General features: G+C 38.4%; 1 protein-coding gene across 1 annotated transcript in view; it reads right to left on the reverse strand.

The window, feature by feature from the left end:
• The window catches only part of CRB1 (crumbs cell polarity complex component 1), a 268288-nt gene that overhangs the window by 218040 nt on the left and 27074 nt on the right, over nt 1-23174 (reverse strand). Inside the window, exon 2 of the mRNA XM_027122138.1 lies at nt 6972-7109. Within this exon, the coding sequence (XP_026977939.1) occupies nt 6972-7109 (138 nt within the window). The remainder of the gene's footprint in view (nt 1-6971; nt 7110-23174) is intronic.

Consider the following 23174-nt stretch of genomic DNA (forward strand, 5'->3'; position numbering starts at 1 on the left):
ACATTGCTGGAAAACTTCGGAGGAGTCACTGCTTTTTATTAAATTGGGAAGGAAACCCTAGAAGACTGATAAAGGGTGTTAATATCAACAACCTAGTTCTAGATGACTAAGTACATTCCTTCCTCCAATTTCACTGTTATGGCAAAATCATAAGAAGAAAATAAAGAATGATATTATATTAATAAACACAACAAATAATACATTTACAACAAAGTAATTTATAACCATTGTTTTGAATTGATAATGAAAGAGAGTAATCTTTTGGTGCCCCAAGTAACAAACACAGTTTGTGAAAGAAAAGTAGGTTAAAGTATTGAACATTCATGTAGGGGAAGAGTGCTAAGTTATTTGTCCCAAGAAAATGTGAAAACACATTTATGCCCAATTCTGGTGCCACTCTCTATATTAACCAGACTCTAATGTCATGAGGAAAATCTATGTGGGAGGAAATTTCTGAGCCCTCAATTCAAAACCAAAGGTTTAATGTGTGGAAGGTGGGGATAGTGTAATGAATGAGGAAAAATAAGAGAAAAATATGAACATATTACACTGAGCACTTATCAAGTTTTAAAAAATCCTTTTATAATTCATTTGCATGTAAAGTTAATTTTGCCCAATAAAAGTGGTATTAATTAAGCAGTTTCATCATAAATCAGAGATTTATTTATAATAGATATCATGGGTTGAACTGTGTCTCCCAAGAAGATATGTTGAAGTCCTAAACCCTGGTACCTGTGCCCTGTTTACTTTATTTGTAAACAGGGTCTTTGTAAATGTAATGAAGTTCAGATGTGGTTATTAGGATGGGTCCTAACCCAATATGACTGATGTCTTTATAAAAAGAAGAGAAGAGCTATAGACAGATGAAGGGAGAACACCATGTAATTATATAGGCAGAGCTTGGAGTGATGCAGCTGCAAGGCAAGGAATACCAGGGATTGAAGACCACCACCAGATGCTGGGAAGAGGCAAGGAAGGATTTTAGAGGGAGCAGGGCCCTGCTGACACCTTGATTTCAGACTTCTAGCCTCCAGAACTATGAGAGAATGAATTTCTGTTTAAGCTACACAGTTTATGGCACTTGGTTACAGCTGCCTTAGGAAACTAATACCATAGCCCCAAATTGGAAGCAACCAAGATGACGTCCAATAGTTGAATAAACAAACTGTGGTACATCTATACAATGGAATATTATCCAGTGATAAAAAGAAATGAGCTGTCAAGTCACAAAATGTCATGAAGAACACTTAAATGAATTTTGCTACCTGAAAGAAGCTAGTCTGAAAAGGCTACATATTTTATCATTCCAATTATATGCCATCCTGTAAAAGACAAAACCATAGAGACAATAAAATGATCGGTGATTGCCCAGGGGTTGGGGACAGGAAAGGAGGGTGAAAAAGGTATATCACAGGGAACTTTTAGGGTAGTAAAACTATTTTGTATACTATTGTAGTGGAGCATTTGTCAAAACCTATAGAACCTTAGAGCACAAAGAGTGAATTTTATTGTATGCAAAGATCCCAGGAAAGAATGTTGATTGTGACACAAAAAAAATGTATAATACAATCACACAGAAGGGGGTGGGGAAAAAGGTGCTGTCCTAAGGAAACAAGCAAAGTGTTAAGACTAAAGACAAAAGGAAATGCACATAAGTAGTGTACTCAAATTGATAAAGGTATTTCTACAGGATTATGGGTTAAGAATTTGACACTCCTATATACTTTACATACTTTTTAAATTATATTTACTGAATTTAAACAATTAAGTAAATGAATGGCAGATGGCAGGTTTCTCACTGTTAGAGTGGGAATTTACAGACAAGGAAGGGGAGGAAGCTAGAATGATCCATGTGGTAATGAAGTTAGAGGCATCAACATAAACTCATGTTTAGCTTAATATATGTACCAAGGTACCTATAGATATATGTAAGGAAATGTGTATATACACACATATATTTCTGTGCTCTATCAGCTGAGATGGCCTGAAAGAAATGATACTCCAGTGGCACCAAGCACACCTTACATTCAGATAATTGGTTTCTATTGCCACTCTCTAGTGAAAAGGAACCAGGGCTCACGGGAGCAATGGCTTATGGTAGGACTGGGGCAGGAAATACACAAGACAAGTCTGGAACATCTTGCAGAGCCAGAAAGTCAGGAAGTAAAGCACCTCACATTGATAGGGAGTGGGATAAAAGAGAACAGGACCGAGTGAAGGAACTCCCAGTGGCCAAAGCTAGAACAACTTGAGAAACAAAACAGTAAAGTAGTATTAGACAGTAAGTATTAAATAGTAAAGTAGTAGCAGTATTAGTAGTATAACCCAGAGTACAAAATAAATATCCATGACTCCATAGTGACATAAATACTCCAATAAATTAATAAACAGTGGAGAAAAGCCAAATCTCCCATGCGGAAGAATCCCAGGTAATTTATGTAGATGCTCTGCTCTCCCAGAGGCGGGCATAATTCTCCTCTCCTTAGGTGTGGGCAGTGCATAGTGACTTCTTTCCTAAGAAGAAAGTACAGAAAGGGAACAAAAAGAAGTTTACAGTGGAGAATCCTGACAAATACCACGTCCCAAGTGATTAAGGTCAACATCAGAAGTCATAAATCAAAAAAAAAAGAAAAAAGGAGAGAGAAGTCATAAATCATGTTGATTGCACAGATCCTTGAGGTGATATCTTGAGAATGACATTTTACCTCTGTGGTCTTCCTCCCAATAACCCATAACTCCAGTCTTACCATGAGAAAAGCATCCCACAAATTCCACTAGAGGATCCTATAAAATACCTAAACAGTACTCCTCAGAATTGTCAAGGTCATCAAAAACAATGCCAGAGGAACTGCCACAGCCAAAAAGAACCTAAGGATACTTGAGAACCAAATATAACATGGTATTCTGAGCGGAATTCCGGAATAGGAAATAAAATATCAGGTAAAAAAATCTAAGGAAATCTGAATAAACTATTGACTTTAGTTAATAATAATGTATCAATATTGGTTCATTAATTGTAACAAATCTACCATACTGAGGTAAGATGTTAATAATAGGGGAAACTGAGTATGAGATCTAGGTGGCCCTCCTGTACCATCCTCTCAATTTTTCTGTAAACGTAAAATTATTCTAAAATAATAAAGTCTTCTATAAAAAATAAAACAATGTAAGAGTTAAAAAATAATGCCAAAATGTCATGAGTAAGGAAGATATTCAATTCTTATAGCAAATGCTATAAAAGTTCCATCATTCATTTACTCATTTAATAACTATTCCTTGAGTGACTACCCTGAGCTGGACAGTAGCTACCCACTGACTAAGGATATATCAGTTAGCAAAACACCCATGGTTTCTACAATCATGTCTTACAACCTCATAGGTAAAACATAAGTCAACGCAAAAGTAATATTTTCAAATTTTGGCACATACTATGAAAAGAAATGCAAATTGTAATGAAAGTATGTATAGTGAAGTTTAATCTAATGTGAACAGGGATGGTGTGAATGGGGAAGATAGATACTCTCATTTTCATTTTCTAAAAGGAGAAATTTGGGCTTCTCAGGGATTTCCAATAAATCAGCAGTAAAATATAAAAGAGAACTAAAAATGCTGATTGTTGTTGTCCTCTCGAATTTCAAAATTTTATATTGTAATACCATTAATGGTAATTTTTGAAAATCACCAAAGGTGAAAAATAATGCAGTTCTCCTGAAAAATCTGATTCGCCTAAAATAAGCATCAAAAATTACAAGCTAAAATTAATTCTGCTGCATGATTCAGGGAACAGTGAGTAACCTTCATGAAGTAGAGAATTCTACTGTAAACTGATGAGATAATTGTTTAATTTATGAAGAAGCAAAGATACCTTTTTCTCACTCTGATAATTCTGTAAGCGCTTTACAACATGCAAAGATGTTAAATGGAATGGTGAATATAAAAGTTTCAAATGTTTCTACATAAGTAACATTTTAAAGAAAATTAGACGATTACTCCCTAATGAATAACATCAACCTTCTCTGACCTATTGAGCAAACTCAATTATTTCTTGATAGCCGCATTAAGACTGAATAAATACGACCATATTTTGTCTTTATAGATTCTATTTCTTTATACTTTAGGTAGATTGGAAAGAAAGCATTCTTTAAAATAACTCTATTCAAATTCAGCTATTCAAATTCAGCTATCCCAAAGTCTTTGAAATTATTCAAATAACTTAAATAATAATTTTATCAAACCACATTTCACTTGTATACTATGACCACACTTTGAATATGGGTTAAAACAATTAATTTTAAATTAAACTAGATGTGGAATTTACATTGACAAATATTCAATTTACCTCCAGATGCATAAAGGACTCATGAAATACCGCTGTCAATCACTTTCCTAATGCATGGTAGCTCTAATAAGGTAGTTTCTTTAAAGCCTTTCACCACAGATTCATGCATCAAGGTCACAGCATGCCCCTTGAAGGACAGCAAGGCACCACTTTCATGAAAAAGTATAGTATGGAGTCAAGGGTGACTCTTTTCTCTTAATTTTAAAAGAATGTATTTCAAAGTTCAAGAAGAAAAATCATTGATTCATTGAACGCATATGATCCAAAGAACTAAAATTTTCTGTGTGCTTTTATTGTGTTCTGAGCAGCACGCTAATCCCTCCGCACTATCCCTTCAACAGAGTCTGTACATGTAAGCTAAGAGCACAGAATCCAGAGTCGGACCTCTGGGTCCTAGTCCCAGGTCCACCGTTCCCTGCAGCGTGGCCTCGGGAAAGTAAATAACCTCACTGTGCCACTGTTTCTTCAGCTATAAAATGGAATTAATGACAAGTTCTACTTGTCATGCAAGTTAAATGGAAATAATGCTTGTAAAGCTCATACTGCTTATTTTCTCTCCTAAATAATCCTTCCGAGGAGAGAGATGTTTATATCTTACAACTCTGATGCCTAAAGTTCTCAAGAAAGATATATTGGGTAGTGTAGAACTTGTGATCACCCGCATTTGAAACAGAGAGCTTGTTGAACTACATACTCATGAGACCTACCCAGACATATGAAATATCTGGGGCTGGACTTGAGAGGCTGCATCTTAAACATTCCAGCTCTCTGCTATGTACCAAAGGCTGAGATACCTGGGATAGCCATCTGATTCTATACAATACGGATGATTATTATCATATCTATCTTATGGTGGAGTTGTAAGGATTAAATGAAATATAACATATATAAAATGCTTAGCAATGTCAGCAACTTTTCCTATTAGCTATTATTTTATTAATATGGCTGGAATATAGGATCTGTGTCATGAGTACTAAGAGTCAAGGGTGGAAAAGAAGGCTGAGGTTGTGAAAGTTTTCAAGTCAGTTAAAAATAAAAGTCTAAACTAAGTGTTTTGACGAGGAAGGCAATATCATCACAACTTGCCGGCAAATATATTAACACAGATAAGAGTCTGCCTGCCTAAAAATTAAACAAAATGCAGCTTCAATTTTTTTTAACTAATAAAAATATTGTGCTAGAGAATATATCAAGTAATTACAAAGTATTTATTTAAAGACTATCAATAAATAATCCCCCACTCAAAGAGAAAGAAGACAAATTATTTGTATGTAATTTCAGTTGCACAGTTGAGCCCCTAAAAAAAGAGATGGTACTCTAGAGGTTACATATTCATCTCCTTAAAAGCTAAGTGCAGCAAACACTAGGAATTAGAGTATACCTTGCATTGGAATTACAAAGGTCTTTGCCATAAAATGTACTGTAACCTGACTTCATCTTGCGTTTTCCGTGTCTTGTCATTTCTTTTGCTCCATTTCTCCCCCCACGTCTCAACATATCACTTCTATGCCTCACTTCCGATTGCATGGGGCCCACTTTAAGTTTCAAGGAGGATGAATACTATTTAAATGACAACTCTTTTCAATAAGTACCACTCTGAAAAAAGTCCTGAGTGTGTGGTATGGTGTTGCGAATTTACTGTTCCTTCTTTTAGTTTGACTTGGTCTTTCTCCACTTGCCTTCAGCTGCCTTAGCTATAGCATCTATTCCTGTTTTCACCAAACCTCTGATATACGCTCAGCTGTAAACCATACAAGTAACACTCTCGCTGGTGCAGCCACAGCAGGTGACCCAGATTACACAACACTGTGTTCTAACACCAAGGAGTCTTGTTCAACAGCAGCTGATCTATGCCTTGCCTTATTGATATTCAGATTCGACAGACACAAATCACATGGCCCCTTTGACAAGCACACATTCTGCCTGTCTTTGTTTTAAGCATGTTCAATAGCTACTGTCCTTCATAAACACACAGCTGAGGCTGTTGGTCTCTGATTTTCCACACTGCCGAACATCCGACATGATTATCTCAGAAACATTACTCTTGTTTCAATTTGGGGAAGTTTGTGGAATATGACAACTCCATTTATAAAACAGAAGCACATACAATAGAAAGGAAGCCCATTTCTCTCTGGCAAAAGAAATGCTTTGAACCATTATCCTTTGGGGAAAATTGAGACTCTATCTCCTTGATTGTGAGAGCAAATGTTGGGACACCAAGTTCTTTAAAAGTGAAGATACATACACAGTATTGGGAATAAAATGCTATATAGCTTATGATTAATTTCCTTTTAAAGGATATCAATTACAAAGTGCCAGATCTATTCCATAAAAGTATAAATACATCAAAAAACCTTCTCTATGTGGCCATTTCAACCTCCTGCTCACCACTCAAAAGACTGAAAAAGAACATTTTCTATTAGAATACTTACTGGAAATCACAGAATCAGAAAATTGTTCACACTGACTGGTCCCACTGATTTGTTTAACACAGGACGCTTGCTCACACCAAATTCTTTTTACTTTTTTTTAAAGCCTTTCATTTTGTAGAACATGCAACACTACACACTTTTCCCATGAAATACTTATAAGTCAGGAAATGTCAGAAGTTCAATAAATGGAAGAGGCTTACTTTTTATGGAGATGAGCAGTGAGAGACTGAGGCAGAAGATGAGAAGGTGGGTAACTGTCTGAAGCGCCATGGTCTCGTGGAGGACATGCTCCGACGTGCTGGTGGTGGTCTGGTCCCTGTCCAGCTCCCGAGCTCTGCCTGACTCAGAAAGAAGCCAGAGTCTCAGAGCCCCTGGGTGCCACCTCTGCCCCTTCCCCTCCTACAGCTCCCTCACAGAAGACTGGGGACTTAGATTCAGAAAGCAGTTGTGATTCTTAGCATCTTACTTACACAGGAGGATGGGGTGATTTTTCAAACCTGGTGCAGACTTTCTTCATGCTGGACTGGAGTCATCCCCCCTCAGACCTTGTGTACTACTTTCCTTCCTTTAACAATGCTGCCTGAAAAGGGCCTGCTTTAGGTGAGTGTCCTGAATCATTCTTAAAAGACGAATTAATTTCTGATGACCGTCTTGGCACACAATCATTATGATCTGACAACTATTAAAGGAACACCCTGTATTTCTGTATATTTACCTTCATCTTCAGAACACAATTCACAGACACGTCACCTTTTCATAAACATGCTCTCACAACTCAGTCAGATTACGGTTGTTGATAAAATGGACAGAGTTCTGGAGACTATTTAGAAGCAGTTTTTCTTCCATAAATCTAGAGCCCATTCCTAATCCTGTTCATGATATTTATAACCTCTGGGGTTTCTTGAATTTTTGCTTTACCATAATTGTTGAATGCAAATATATTTGCTTATTTTTTATATATACTTATGCTAAGTACTGTGGTATTTTTCTTCAGATTAAATTGTTCAAGTCCTTAAGACTGTATTTTCCTTGGACACTTCACAGAAACATCTATAGTTAAAGTCAGATGTCTTATTCTCTAAGGTTAGTGCTAGTACATGGCCTTGCTCCGTTGTTAAAACTGGCTACTTGTTACACTCAAAACGCAATTTACATTTCAGATTTTGTGTAAAACTTGAGAGCTCTGTCAGAAGTTTATGTATTTTAAAGTCTCTATATTTCCTGCTTGTGTATCTAAATAGGGAATAATATTTTGATGGCTTAATGTTTCCTACTAATGTTATATGCTGACCCACTCCCAGAGGATTTTACTTGCTATAGTGGGGCTTATCCATTTTAGTTTTTTATTTCTTACAGAGTTCATGATAGTTATTGTTTTTAAAGATCTTCCCCTATAATACAAATAATTTAGCTTGAGCAATTTAACAATTAGAGTAAAATAATTACAGATTATAGAGGCAGTATTAATCCTCTATTCTAATCCCTGTATTTTATCAGTTAGAGAATGAAAATGCAGAGCAATTATACTGTCTGCCCAGAGTCATCTAGAAAGATATGGCAGAGTTAGGCCTAGAGTCTCCCCATTGATTTCTAGAACATTATGCCTTCAATAAACCCTATGGTTTCCATTTTCATCTTTATTCTTACATATCCCTTTATGCTTTTTGCAATGTGGACTCTGGGAAATCCACATACTAGAACGATCAAATCTTCCATCTGTCCTAAAAAGGCCTCCAGGGAGAGATGAATAGGCAGAGCACAGAGCATTTTTAGGGCAGTGAAAAATGCTCTGTATTATATTATAATGATGGATACATGTCATTATACTTTTGTCCAAACCCACAGACTGTATAACACCAAGAGCAAGCCCTAAGGTAATGGACTTTGGGTGATTATGATTTGTCAATGTAAGTTTATTTAATAAAAAATGTACCATCTGGTAGGTGATGCTGACAATGGGGAAGGCTCTCCATGTGTCGGGGCAGGGCGTATATGGGAAATCTCTATACCTAACTCTCAATTTTATTGTAAACCCTGCTGGCACAGTGGTTAAGAATCTGCCTGCCAATGCAGGGGACACGGGTTCGAGCCCTGGTCCGGGAAGATCTCACATGCCGCGGAGCAACTAAGCCCGTGAGCCACAATTACTGAGCCCAAGTGCTGCAACTACTGAAGCCCGCACACCTAGAGCCCGTGCTCCGCAACAAGAGAAGGCACAGCAATGAGAAGCCCACGCACCGCAGCGAAGAGCAGCCCCCGCTCACCACAACTAGAGAAAGCCCGCGCACAGCAACGAAGACCCAATGCAGCCAAAAATAAGTAAATAAATAAAAATTTTTTAAAATAAATAAAAAAATAAAACTGGGTTCCACCATGGACCTCATGGACCTCAAGGCTAAGCGAGTGACAATGTACAAGACCACTTGATAGACTGGAGAGGAAATGAAGGGCTCCAGGCATAGAATCTGACGGTTCTAGAAAACTTTCTGTAAAGTTGTGTTATGAGTGTCACAATTAGAGGCAAAGAAAATTTGGGTTTTTCAAAAGACAAAATTATCAAAGATAATAAGTGGTTGGGGAAACATATTACACAAAGAATGTTTGAAGAAATTGTATACGTTGAGCTTGAATATAGGAAAATAATCAGATATAGCTATTAAACAAAAGAGTGAATGGCTACTATGCGTCAGATTTGGGGCAAGTTAGGAAATCTTTACAAAAGAAGTAATATTTAAGCTGAATTTTCAAGTGTGGGTGAAACAAATAAATAGAGGGAAAGTGGTGTTTAATGGCTTTTCAGGAAAAGGGCATGTGTATAGGAATAGAGGCATACAGTGTATGGGCAGATCAAGGAACTGAACATATTCTGATATTGCAGAAATACAAGTATGAACAGGGCAATGTCAGCACATAAAACTCAGTAAACCACAAAATCAAGGTAGTTTAACTTCTAATATGAAGAAAGGAAACAATCAACAGGTTTTAAACAGTGGATTGGCATAATTTAATTAGGTTTGCATTTGGAAAGATAACTCCCATGGTCACATGGCAATGACTGGCAGAGGGCAGATGAGAAGCATGGAAACCAGTGAAAAGGATGTTGTCATAGCCCACAAGAGAGCGATGGGGCCCAAACTAAATCAGACAGTGGGGAGAGCAAATGAAAAAAAAAAGAGTAAAAGTAAACTAGATAGATCGAAAGGACTGAGGTAGAGAATAAGGCTGCAGAAAAGCTATAATTTTTCCAGCTTGGGCACTTGGGATAATAGTAATGCACTCACAGAAATAAATAATATAGACAAGGGCTTCCAAACAAGAAGGAGCAAGCACTCTCCTCCAAGTCAAACACATTGAAATACATGCATTTGGACAAACTATAACTTTTGTAAAAATACATAGGTTAGCTCTAAAAAGGGGGGGAGGGGAATATCCAATTGAGACAGAAATCTCTTGCCTTTTGGCTTCATGCAGGGGACGAATTCCAATTCCTCCCATTGGCTTTGGAATGCAGATTGGAAGCAGGACTCCTACTCTTGAACGTGGATAGATGGCTCCCTGTGAGAAACAGGAACCCAGACCTGCCCCATGTGTGAACCTACACCATGTGGAGGTCTCAACTTGCACTGAACATGGGGTGCAAAATTCTAAGCCAAAAATCTTATTAAATATAAAAAGGAAAGAAAGAAGTACTTGTTTGGAAATAGGAAAATCAATGGTCCAGTGAGAGTAGCCTGATAGGAACCATTGTGTGGGAATGCTGTAACTCACTGTTCACACAGGGTTCCTGTGGAAGGCAGCCTCTACTGAAGATAAGCTCACAGTCTAAAACTATGGATAAAACTAGAAACCCGCTGCCATAAGAGACAGAAGACATGACAAATGGAAACATTCACACTCAAAAGACTCAAAGAAAATGGAGCTATCAGAAGAGACTTTAAAATAACACTATAAAATGTCTGTTTAAAATTTTTAAAGAGATAAAAGAATGCATGAAAAACAATTAGGCCTATTAGAAAGTGAACCAAATATAAATTCTAAAAATGAGAAGTAGTCAGTGAAATAAAAAAATTCAACTGATGGCTTAAATGGTAGACAACACTACACTCAGCTAACTAGCAGATGGTTCCGAAGAATTCATCCAGAATAGAGCGGTATGAGATAAGGAGATGGTCCAAAAGAATGAACAACGAAGAGAGGTAGAAAGCTCTATTCCAGAAGAACGAAGGAAGAAAATGGGGAGGATGTAATTCCTAATGGTATATATTTTTTAAATATGAGAAAAAAAATATGACTTCTTGAATTTAGAAAAGCCCACTGAGTCCCTAGAAGATACCATATTTAAAGTGCATCAAAAATAAGTGAAATAAGACAAAGTGAACAAAATAAAATCTTAAAGGTCAATATTTGTCTTTAAAGTTAAAAAGTCTACAGTGGAATGACAGTAAAAAGTACTGAAGACTTTTCATCAATAAGCTAGATGTCATAAAACAAAGAATATAGGAGGAGATGAAGGTGTGTAGATATAAATGATAAGTACGGTTATAAAATATGTTCAGTTTGAGGTGCCTATTCAAAAGCAAGATGAGGATATGTGATAGGATCTGGAAATACAACTCCAGAATTCAGGACAGCAGTTCTTCTTGGTGGAATAGATAGGTATCATATTAATGTACAAACATTTGCTGAGTGCCTTTTGTATACCAGACACCAGAGTAAACATCAGTAATTCATATATATATATGTTAAGACAGGCTCATTGCCCTTATGGATCTACACTCTAGTGAGCAGATGCAACCTAGTGAGAAAAAATACTTCATCATTCAGTTACTTGAGGTTTAAAATTGACTTAATAGAGTGCAAAGAGCACTGGTTATCTTCAGCTGATTACCTGCTCTGGACTGCAGATTCTTTCCTGGACGCTCTCTCGCTTAATACCCACAGAATCGAATCTCCATAAAGTATATGATGTTATCTCAATTCGACAAAAGAGAGGCTGAGCCAGCCAGGTCAAACATATAATAAGTGATAGAGTTCAGATTCAAACTCAGTTCTACTAATCTATTGTTCTTAATTCTTGGCATGATGGTACTTATTTTTAATTATATAAGTAAATTATAAATGTATTCTTGTAAAAGTACTCTAAGAATCTTTGATGAATACCAATCTCACACTCCTCCCCAGAAATAACCATTGTTATTGTTTGTGAAGATTGTTTTACACCATTCTAGACTACAGGTTGACAGATATATAGATGACTGATTGATAGACTGATAGACAAATTATTTGGCTTTTCATTTTTTTCTTTTTAAATAATATTATAGTATGTGTATTATTATGCAACTTTCTTTTCTCACTCAACAATATGTCTTGGGTATTTCTGCACATTATTAAATCTACCTAGCTCACACTTTTTTGTGTGTGTGTCTCCAGGGGGTCTCGCTCCAGGTGTCTATGCTGACCACACAGTCAACCTCCGCCCCATCCCGGGCCCTCCTCCCTGGACCCACTTCCCAGGGACCTAGAGACCGCCCCCCATCCAGGGCCCTCAGCCTTATCTCCAGGATCCACAGGGCTGACAGGGTCCAGCCGGTACCTGGTCATAAGGGACTTCTCCAGCAACTGTCTGCACAGATCTGCGCAGAGCTGGAAACTCCTGCGCCTAAAATAGCTCCAGGCCAGGAGCAGTGGCTCCATCTCCAGACCACAGCGGCCAAGGGTCACAAAGGACCAGGACCTGGTCAGGGAGGGCAGGGGCCGAGAAGCAGGTGGTGTCCAGCTCTCCAGCTCACACTTTTTTTTTTTTTTTTTTTGCAGTACGCGGGCCTCTCACCGCTGTGGCCTCTCCCGTTGCGGAGCACAGGCTCCGGACGTAAGGCCCAGCGGCCATGGCTCACGGGCCTAGCTGCTCCGCGGCATGTGGGATCTTCCTGGACCGGGGCACATACCCGTGTCCCCTGCATCAGCAGATGGACTCTCAACCACTGCGCCACCAAGGCAGCCCTCCGGCTCACACTTTTTAACTCCACATGGCATTCCACAGGATGGATGTACCATAGTTTAACTATTTCTTTTTCTGGGTGTCAGTGTTGTTTCCAATTTTCTCTATGCAAACAATAATTTAACAATAATCATTTTACACACCTCTCTTGTGCAAATGCACAAGAGTTTCTCTAGGGCAAATGCATAAAAGCAGTAATTTTAGGTTTTAGAGTATGTTTAGGTATTTCCTAACACACAAATTTCTACTTTATATGAATTCCCTTTTGCTGGATCTGATAAGATCTTGTCTTTTGAAAATAATGTCAGGGACTTCCCTCGCAGTACAGTGGTTGGGACGTCGCCTTCCAGTGCAGGGGGTGGGGATCTGATCCCTGGTCGGGGAACTAGGGTCCCACATGCCTCGTGGCCAAAAGGCCAAGGCACAGAACAGAAGCAATATTGTAAAAAAATCAATAAGGACTTTAAGAATGGTTCACATCAAAAAAAAAAAAGAAAAGAAAAGAATGTCAAAAATTATCTTTACTAATATAAATTTAAGTGGTCAATATTTCTTACAGAGGGCTGATAAATATGGCAAATTTCATAGGGCAATTTTAGATGTAATCCTCTAAATAATTTCAATATCATAAATTGTAACAAGATATAAATAGAGCTTAAGGATCATCTTAACACTGGGTTTTGATAAAATACTGTCAGGAGATTCTTGTATTTAATTCATTTTAACCCTGTGGTTATTATTCTATTTTGGATTCCTACAATCTAATATTTCCATTTTGCATTATTTTTGTTTATGCAAATGATCTCTATTATTAATGATGATTTCAGTAATCTTCCTCCCAAACGCTGACTATTTTCATAAGTAAAGGTTATTTGTAAATTATATCCAAAAATAAATTTCATATCAAGTTTAAAATCTATTTATTCAAAGAGTAAGAGCTATTTTTGAATCCTGAAAAGTCTTTTAACCTTTATTCTTTTTTATTCATCTTATTGTTTTCTGATTATATATCACTGATGTTTATAATGTTATCCATTTTCCAGTAGCATTTACTAAGTTAGAGAGCTTTTCATTTGTGATTGCTTTGTTTTAGATTTTGAAAAATTATAGACTATAAAAACAAAAAAGAAAGCTAGATTCCATGAATGGATTTTAGTTGCTGGTACAATCTCTTATTCAACTAAATAAAATAAACATTAATTTAATATGAGCATTATCTATAGTCTGTATAGATAATACAGACTCTACAGATTTATAGATAAGTACGTCTCGGCTTCCTTACAAGTACAAGAGAAATGATATAAAAGGAGAGAAAACACTCTATTGATTACTACACCAGAGTGTACCCAATACCAACACTAAGGCTTTCTCTTTCACAACACCATAGCCCCACAAGGAGTCAAGGACTCCACCCTGTTTCAGGGAACCTTCCAAGTGTCCTGGTTTTTTAACAACAAGGAGTTAAGGACACATGGGACAGCTGGGGCCAAGTATAGACCAGAGTCACTGGGCATGAAACAGAATTTTCTGTTACATAATCAACAGGCCACAGACAGTTTTCAAAGGAAAGTCTTCTAGAATAGCCTGGAGAATAGCTGACCAACTCTTTCACATAAGTAATGGATAATATATGCACACAGGGATGGACAGGCATGGTTTTAGACGTTGGTTTAACATCCCCATGGCTCTCTCATAATTAAGCTGACTCTCTCATCTCTTTCTAATCGATTCCCATGCCTCCCACCCTCAACCAGGTCTAACTTGCCCTTTTGTCTCCTGTCACTGCCTCTCCAGTTCCAAGCCCTATTACCCTCTCTCTATGCCTCCAGATCAGATGACCTTCATCTAATCTCCTCTGGGGTGGATGCTGAGTCCCATATTTTAGAGAGTCCAACATACTACAGATATAAATATATATATAAATTAAGAAAAAAATGAAAAATGACAAAATTATACATGACAAGGGAGATACAGTGATTTAACTCAGAGGACTTTTTTTAAACTCTAAGAGATCACTTTTTACAATTCTGTGTAAATAAATATGGAAATCTAGATTCAGTGCATAATTCCTTAGAAAAATACATATTACCAAAACTGAATCCCTTAGAGACAGAACTAAATAATGTTCTTGTGTGTGTGTGATTTATCGAGCAAGGACCAGCTAAGGAAAGCACCACTGTATATTTTCTCCCATACTCCTCTCTCTCTCATTCACCAATTCCCACACTCCTGCTCTGGAATTAAACCTCTCAATAAAACATTAGCACTTAAGCCTTGCTTCATTCCAGGAAATCCAAGCAAAGGCACACAACCTGATAACCTGTTAAAGAGACTCTGTTTTAAAATGTAGGTTTTATTATTATTCAGGTATAGTGAGGCCAGCAGATCAGAAGATGATTGCCACTGAAAAGATGGTTTGTATGTTATTCACAGTTCCCAAGAGAAGGGACACCTCATGCTAGGCAGGGCCACACAGGAAGCACCATGGTCATCCAGGAGGCAGAAGGAACAGTAGGAAAATGTGTTCCTTCCTGTTTCTGCAGGAAGGAACAGGTGAGGCAGGGTAAGCAGGTTTCGTTTAGAAGATATAAAAGGAATGGGTGAGGCAGGGTAAGCAGTCTAGCTGGAATAATTGCAGCAGGCTCTGGGGTGTAGAGGTCGTCTTTAGTGGTGTGGTCCCTGATTCTGGAGTGATCTGGGCAGGAGAATAGTGGTCTGGAGTATGAGTCTGATAAAGGAAGTGGTGGGGTGTGGGCTCTGAATTGGTTAGTTTGCATCTGAAAGGCATGCTTGCAGAGGAGTCTTACTATTTCTAGGAATTGGCTAGTCCTGGGAGGGGCACTTTCTCAGTCTCTCCAAGGTCAGAAAAAGATATCAAAGCATTGGAAATACAGAAAATGAAAAGGTGTGGTGAGTTCAGACACTCAGTAACATCCAAAACAGTGGATGAAGTTGAAATCTCAAAGTTCTGTGTAGAAAGTTTGTGAAGGATATATTTTCTGTAGAATATATACCTATGTAGTTATATAGTAGTTATAGTTAGGTAGACAATAAATAGAAACATGATAGATAGATGATAGATAGTGCAAATTGTCACTCACCATCTGGTCTACAAGGATTGAGTCATTAGCCACTGCATTTGCTGACCTATGGAACACCCTGAAAGAAATTCAGGGTGAAGATCAGGAATGAGGCACTATGTGCTCTGGGGAAATAGGCCGAATAGGCCCTCAGATAATTAGAAATACTTCAGAAAAATTTTTTTAATGAAACTGGACTCTTGTATCTCCTCATATTAAGAAAAGTACTAAGATCATTAACTGAGATATCTGTTCCTTGTGATTAGCAGTAACCTTCTACCAAGATATATGCTGATTACATGTACCCCTTTTCTAAAATCACATATATACCAGCCTCTTCCCCTACCTCTTTGAAGCAGTTTCTCAGAGCTGTAATGAGAGGCTTCTCCCAGGCTATAGTCCTCATAAGACACTGAATAAACTAAGCTCACAGCTCTTACATTGTGTGTGTGTGTGTTTTCAAGTTTATAGTTTTGGCAACCACAAAAGGACTCAGAGCAAATTCAGAACCTCAGGAGGTTCCAAGTTGGTCCATTCAGAACAGAAATTCAGCCAGTGGTCATGCCATGAGGCACTGGGCTAGACCACAACGGGGAGAGTTCTGACATGATATACTTAGGATATTCAGGGTTCCAAGACCATGGACTGGGTTCAAAACAGGGACTTAGGCCCAGAGTGAGAAAGGGAGACAAATCAGCAAGTCCAGGCAGAAGCTCAATGTGCTGAAAAAGTGTGAGAGGAATTAAAGTGAAAGAATAAGCCTGATAGTCATGTGAGAAAACATGCTAAGGGCAATAGGACTAACTCTGGTTCCCAACTTGTACTGCTTTGGCAAAAACGTCAGCGGCTCTAAGGGGCTGAGTCTGCACTTTGAAATTCCCTAGCGAATAGGTGAGACAGCCAGACCAAAGCAATAGACTGACAGGTGGAAGAGTCCTTATTTCTCCAAAATCGGCATAGGTGCCAGTAATCCAGATGCACTGGATGTGGGTGCCTTCTTACAATTATTAATGCTCATTTCCAACCAGGATCTGAACCATGACAGGTATTGATTCTAAGACTTTTTTTTTTTGGATGTGGACCATTTTTAGTCTTTATTGAATTTGTTACAATATTGCTTCTGCTTTATGTTTTGGTTTTTTGGCCACAAGGCATGTGGGATCCTAGCTCCCTGACCAGGGATCGAACCCACACCCCCTTGCATTGGAAGATGAAGTTTTAACCACTGGACCTCCAGGGAAGTCCCAACAGGTATTGATTCTTGATAAATATTTTTCTTGGCTAGATCCACATCTAAGAGTTAGAATACTTAGATTATAAGTAACAGGTAACCTTAAGAAAATAAAGAATTCAGGGCTTCCCTGGTGGCGCAGTGGTTGAGAGTCTGCCTGCTGATGCAGGGGACGCGGGTTCGTGCCCCGGTCCGGGAGGATCCCACATGCCGCGGAGCGGCTGGGCCCGTGAGCCATGGCCGCTGGGCCTGCGCGTCCGGAGCCTGTGCTCCGCAGCGGGAGAGGCCACAACAGTAAGAGGCCCACGTACCGCAAAAAAAAAAAACCCCAAAAAAAGAAAAGAAAGAATTTATTGGCAGAATACTCAATGCCTCACAGGAAGATGAGAATTTAGGAGAACAAGTTTGAATAGAGCGAAACCATGGTGGTGCTGAGTCAGGACAATAAGAATCGCATAATTCCGTGAGGATAATACCACTCACATGAATGAATTTGAATAATCTCCCCCATTCTGTCAAAGTCAAGGAAGAGGGAACCAGAGTGGCCTACCTAAGTAAGGCAGGGCTGTGCACCTTGATTTGCCATGCAGTGCTACCAAGCTACACCAAATGAAAAAGCAAGAACTCCCCCAAAGGAATTTAGGATGCTGCTGTCAAATGACGGGGAAATGGATGCTGGCAACCAAAAGGAGCGAATGCCCATTATAAACCTAAAGAGAGGGGCTTCCCTGGTGGCGCAGTGGTTGAGAGTACGCCTGCCATGCAGAGGACACAGGTTCGTACCCTGGTCCGGGAAGATCCTACATGCCGCGGAGACGCGAGGCCCGTGAGCCATGGCCGCTGAGCCTACGCGTCGGAGCGCTCCGCGGGAGAGACCACAACAGTGAGAGGCCCCCGTACCGCAAAAAAAAAAAATTAATGAAGAATCCATGACAAGGCTGAGCATCCTTAAGAGGTTTTTAAATTTAAACAACGACAAAATCCAATGAATAAATCACTGTACATTGTCACATAAAAATTACTCCCCATTGAAGAGAATGCCCACCACAAAATTACTAGATATATTAAAATGTACTTATTTGTGTTACAGAGTTATGCAAAAGTTTAACTGAGAGATATTTTCTAGAATTGTAGAGAGAACACAAATATAAATTTGTGAAGTCACATAATAAGATAAAGGCAATGATTCAATTAATTTATTGGCATATTATGAACTCACTTTATTCAAACCCTACAATTGCCTTTGAAATTATTATCTTTCATAAAGATATATATAGACATCTTTTTTATTGAAGTATAGTTGATTTACAATGTTGTGTTAGTTTCTGGTGTACAGCAAAGTGATTCAGATATATATATATGAATATATATATATATATATATATATATATATATATACACACACACACACACACACACACACAAGCGTCTTTGTAAAAACTGACTTCCTGAGTTCAGGGGGCAGTCCTGATTCTAGTTAATCTATGTCCCTACTCAGAAATTAAAACAGATGAGGCTCTTTTGCTCCTTCTCCTCATTCAATTATCACCACCACAGAAAAGCAGAAATAGCAACAGAGCTGGGATTTGAGTAGGAGAGACAATATAAAAAAATACATTCTATTCATATCATAAATCATTGTGACACTACTAAGAAAAAAACATGAACAATTCTGACAAGTTGTCATCACTGACATCAATATTAATTTCTAAAATCCTTAGTGGACTAAAACTTTCAGCACCCTATAGTACTTTTTTCTTCTATTTTGCTATAAATAATGATTACATAGAATTTTTTGTGCATCACTCAGGACAAGGGAGGGCAAAGGAGTACAGAGGGATTCATGTGAGGACCCTGGTCTTCAGGGGGCCCGGGTACTACACCAGGTGAATAACTGTAAGGTCCACGAGCCTGCAGAATCTCCAGGAAGCTTTTTATCAAATACTAGGGCTGTGGATTTCTTCCCAATAATTATTCTTATATCTGTAAATAAATGCATCTACCTCTCTGTGGAGGAGGAGAAAAGATGTATGAATTGGGAAGCTGAAGAGAACAGAGTGGAAGCTCAGAGTCTGGATGCATAGCTACCCAAAGCTTTATCACCATTTCCATCCCCAGGACATTTGGGATGAACTCTGAGACTATTTCAGCACCCAAGTGCTCAGTACTGAAAAAACTCCCCAAATCTCAGATTTATAATTTCGACCTCACTGGCAGTGGCAGAGGAAGGTATCAGCACAAAGAGCTGTTAATTCTTTAAAACCTTGATAGTTTTAGCAAATGAAACTATAGCCTTAAAAATTCAAACCCACTAAGAAAAAATTCAAAACAAACAAATTTAAGAGTTTTGTTAGTTTACCAAGTGAATCTTTGCTTTGTAAAGGATAAACCCATACACTATTTTCCTTCCAAAAGTGCTGGGGTTTTTTCCTTCTTTATAAAACACATTTTGTGTGCAGTATGGCAGATATGAGCACTCAAATCTAATTCTATTGTTACAACATTCAAAATCATTTGTTAAGTCCCAAATATATACAGGTTTGGAGAAAACACAGATAAATTAACCCAGTTATTTACATTAAGAGCTCATATTAAAATCGGTGTAGGGGCTTCCCTGGTGGCGCAGTGGTTGGGAGTCCGCCTGCCGATGCAGGGGACACCGGTTCGTGCCCCGGTCCAGGAAGATCCCACATGCCGCGGAGCGGCTGGGAACGTGAGCCATGGCTGCTGAGTCTGCGCGTCCGGAGCCTGTGCTCTGCAACGGGAGAGGCCACAGCAGTGGGAGGCCCGCGTACCGCAAAAAAAAAAAAAAAAAAAAAAATCGGTGTAGACAACCACGAATACAATGAATTGTAACATAATAAGATAAATGTTTTAAAACATGTTCAAAGTGCTATGAAAGCATGAATGCAAAAGTGATTAATTCTGCCTGAAAATTCAGAGACAATTTCCTGGAAGAGATGTCATTTTAAATGGACTTTTTAAGAATAAGTAAAACTATGCCAAGAAATAATGTGTGATAAAATTATTCAAGACCCAGGAGACAGCAGAATATATGAATGTATTGATGGAATCAGCAAATAACTGGGATTAGCTTGACCAGGGGATGCTCAGAGGGAAGTATTGAAAGATGTCTGGACGACGTGGACTCAGCAGGTTTTGTGACCTGGAATGTCATGCCAAGGAGTTTGGAGGGTCAACAAAGGGTCATAAGGAAGGGAGTAATATAATTAGATGAGTGGTTTAAAGTTAAGGATGATAATCCCAGCTGCAGTGTGATGAATAAAGTGGAATCATCTGGATGATAGGGACTGTGGCCATTTGATGCAGGAAAAGGGGGGGGTACAAGCTACGGTCTGTGGAACAACTCTAAACAGCTGCCTATTTTTATATTACCTGCAAGCTAAGAATGGGATTTTACATTTTTAAATAGTTTCAGGTTTTTAATAGAATAATATCTAACACATAAAATGTAAAAATTATATAAAATTCAAATTTCTGTGTCCATAAATAAAGTTGTATTTGAGCACAGCCATGTATTCACATCCATGTTGTCTACAGCTGGCTGCATTCACAATACAGCAGCAGAGCTGAGCATTACAACAAAGAACACGTGGTCCACAAAACCGAAACTATTTATGACCTAGCTTTTTACCGAAAAAGTTTGCTAATGTCTGATCTAGGCTATAAACAAACTGGATAGCTAGGTCCAAAATGAGTTATATTCAGAAAGATTCTACCACCAGTAGTAAAGTATCAGCATCATTCATCGTTCTAGATGATTCTACCACCAGTAGTAAAGTATCAGCATCATTCATCGAAAACCATTCATCGTTCTAGATATTAACCTAGTTCAAGTTCTGGTAACTGATAAAAATCCTGAATACAGAAAAATATCACTACAAGAGAATATTGGGTGAGCTGGCAGTAAGCAGATAATCTAACTCTCCTTCTTCCTAACACCACAATACCAACTGAAATGATTTTTTAAAAACATTAAAATATTGGAAAACCCCATATTGCACTGAAGACTTGGGGAGGAAGCTAGCTCTATGCGACAAATTTCAAGGAATTTCTAACAGAATGTTTTTAAGACAAGACTAAAGAAGCCAGGGAGAGTCAAGCACACAGCTTCCATTCTGGAGAAAGTGATCTTATTTGGCAGGAAATAAGTAAAAGAGATATTTTGAGGAACAGTGATTAAAAAGCACAAGACTCAATGTCAGCCAGTCCTGTCTATAACTCCATCTCTATAACTTCATTCACTAAATGTGTATTTAATGAGTATTGACTGCATACCAGGCAATTACATGATATTGCACAAGCTTAACATCGCTGAACCTGTTTCTTAAAAGGCACCTTATAGGTCTGCTCTGAAAATCAGATCACAGCCACCTCCAACATTCTACAACAAGGACAACTACAAACACTTCTATAGAGCTTCCTATGTGCTCAGCATTGTTCTAAGCACCTTATGTGTTCATTTATTTAAATCCTTACGACACCATTTTATAGATAAGGAAACGGTAGTAAACGAAGTTACGTAAATTACACGAGGTTTCACAGCTATGCAAGTAGAACCGTGATTGCAAATCAGATGGTCTGCGTACAGGGCCCATATTCTCAACCACTGCGCTGCACTATTTCTTCAAATCAAATAAAATATGAAAAGCTGCACAATGTCTATGTTTTGATTGTTTAGTAAATGGTGGTTATTTCCATATTTTATGGAATTGCTTTAATCACTGATACAGAGGTGAAGGCTACCAAGTGGACAGAATGGAGGATAGATGGAAATCACTTTGCCTGAAAACCTTTATATCAAGGGCATTGAGAGAAGCTCACCAGGAAAATCAAGGGAAAGAAAAACCTATCACACAGAAAACAACATGGCAAGGAGGCACTTGTAACTAAGGTGGGGCTCTTCCCTGATGCGAAAAGCTGTGGTCCCACAAAGGATGGGAAGAAGAATTGAAAATCATTTTCAAAAGATTTTTCTTTGCCTAATGCTATTCATCAAGATAAATTTCTGATGGATGAATGATTTAAATGAAAAATATAAGACAATAAATAATGCATAATATAGATACAACTATGTAATTTTGGGATGGGGAAAACTGTCTTTAATACAAAAACAAGCCCTTTAAAGAAAAATTATTAATATATTTGATCTGGTTGCAAAGCAGATGAAAAACTGAGAAAAACAATGGCAAGATAATTCCAGGTGGGCTTCCTCCCATCACAGGGCCTCTGCACATGCTATTCTCTCTTTGTGTAAATGCTCCCCTAATTCATCCTTCAGTGCCTGGTGTCATCACCAACTGTCATTTCCTCAGGCAGGCATTCATGGCCTAGTGTGCTCGTTTCCTGGGGCTGACATAACAAGGTATTATAACTGGGGGGCTAAACAACAGGGCTGTGTTTCCTCACAGCTCTTGAGGCTACAAGTATGGGATGATGGTGCTGGCAGGGTTGGTTCCTTCTGAGGGCTGTGAGGGAGGGATCTGTTCCAGGCCTCTCTCCAGCCTCTGGTGTTTTGCTGGCAATAGTTGACACTCCTTGGGCCCTGCTGCTCTACCCCAAATTTCCACCTTCATCTCTACACAGCTTTCTCCCTGGGTGCATGTCTGGCTCCAAATTTCCCCTCTTTATCAGGATACCAAGTTGTATTTGATTAGGGGCCCGATCTACTCCAGTATGTCCTCATTTTAAATAATTACATCCACAATGACCCTATTTCCAAGTAAGGTCAAGTTCTGAGGTACTGGGGGTTAGAACATCAACATATGAATTTGGGAGAACACAGTTCAACCCAGAACACCTACCTAAATCCAAGCCTCCTTTTTATATTCATTCTTCAAATACCAGGAAAATATTCCTTTCCTTTGTCCCATGAATTAGAGATATACTTTTATAATTGTTTGTGTTATGATTTTATTAATATCAATATTCTCCACAAAACTGTAAGCACAATCAAAGCTGAAATTACCTCAATGACAAATGGAACATCATTCATTTGTCCACTCAACGGATAGTTTCTCTGTGCAATGAATGCCCTGGGCAAGGTGTCAAGTATACAGCAGCATGCAAGTCA

This window comes from Aethalodelphis obliquidens, unplaced genomic scaffold (assembly GCF_003676395.1).
Source record: "Aethalodelphis obliquidens isolate GAN/ISIS:26980383/991018 unplaced genomic scaffold, ASM367639v1 scaffold24, whole genome shotgun sequence".
NCBI lineage: Eukaryota > Metazoa > Chordata > Mammalia > Artiodactyla > Delphinidae > Aethalodelphis > Aethalodelphis obliquidens.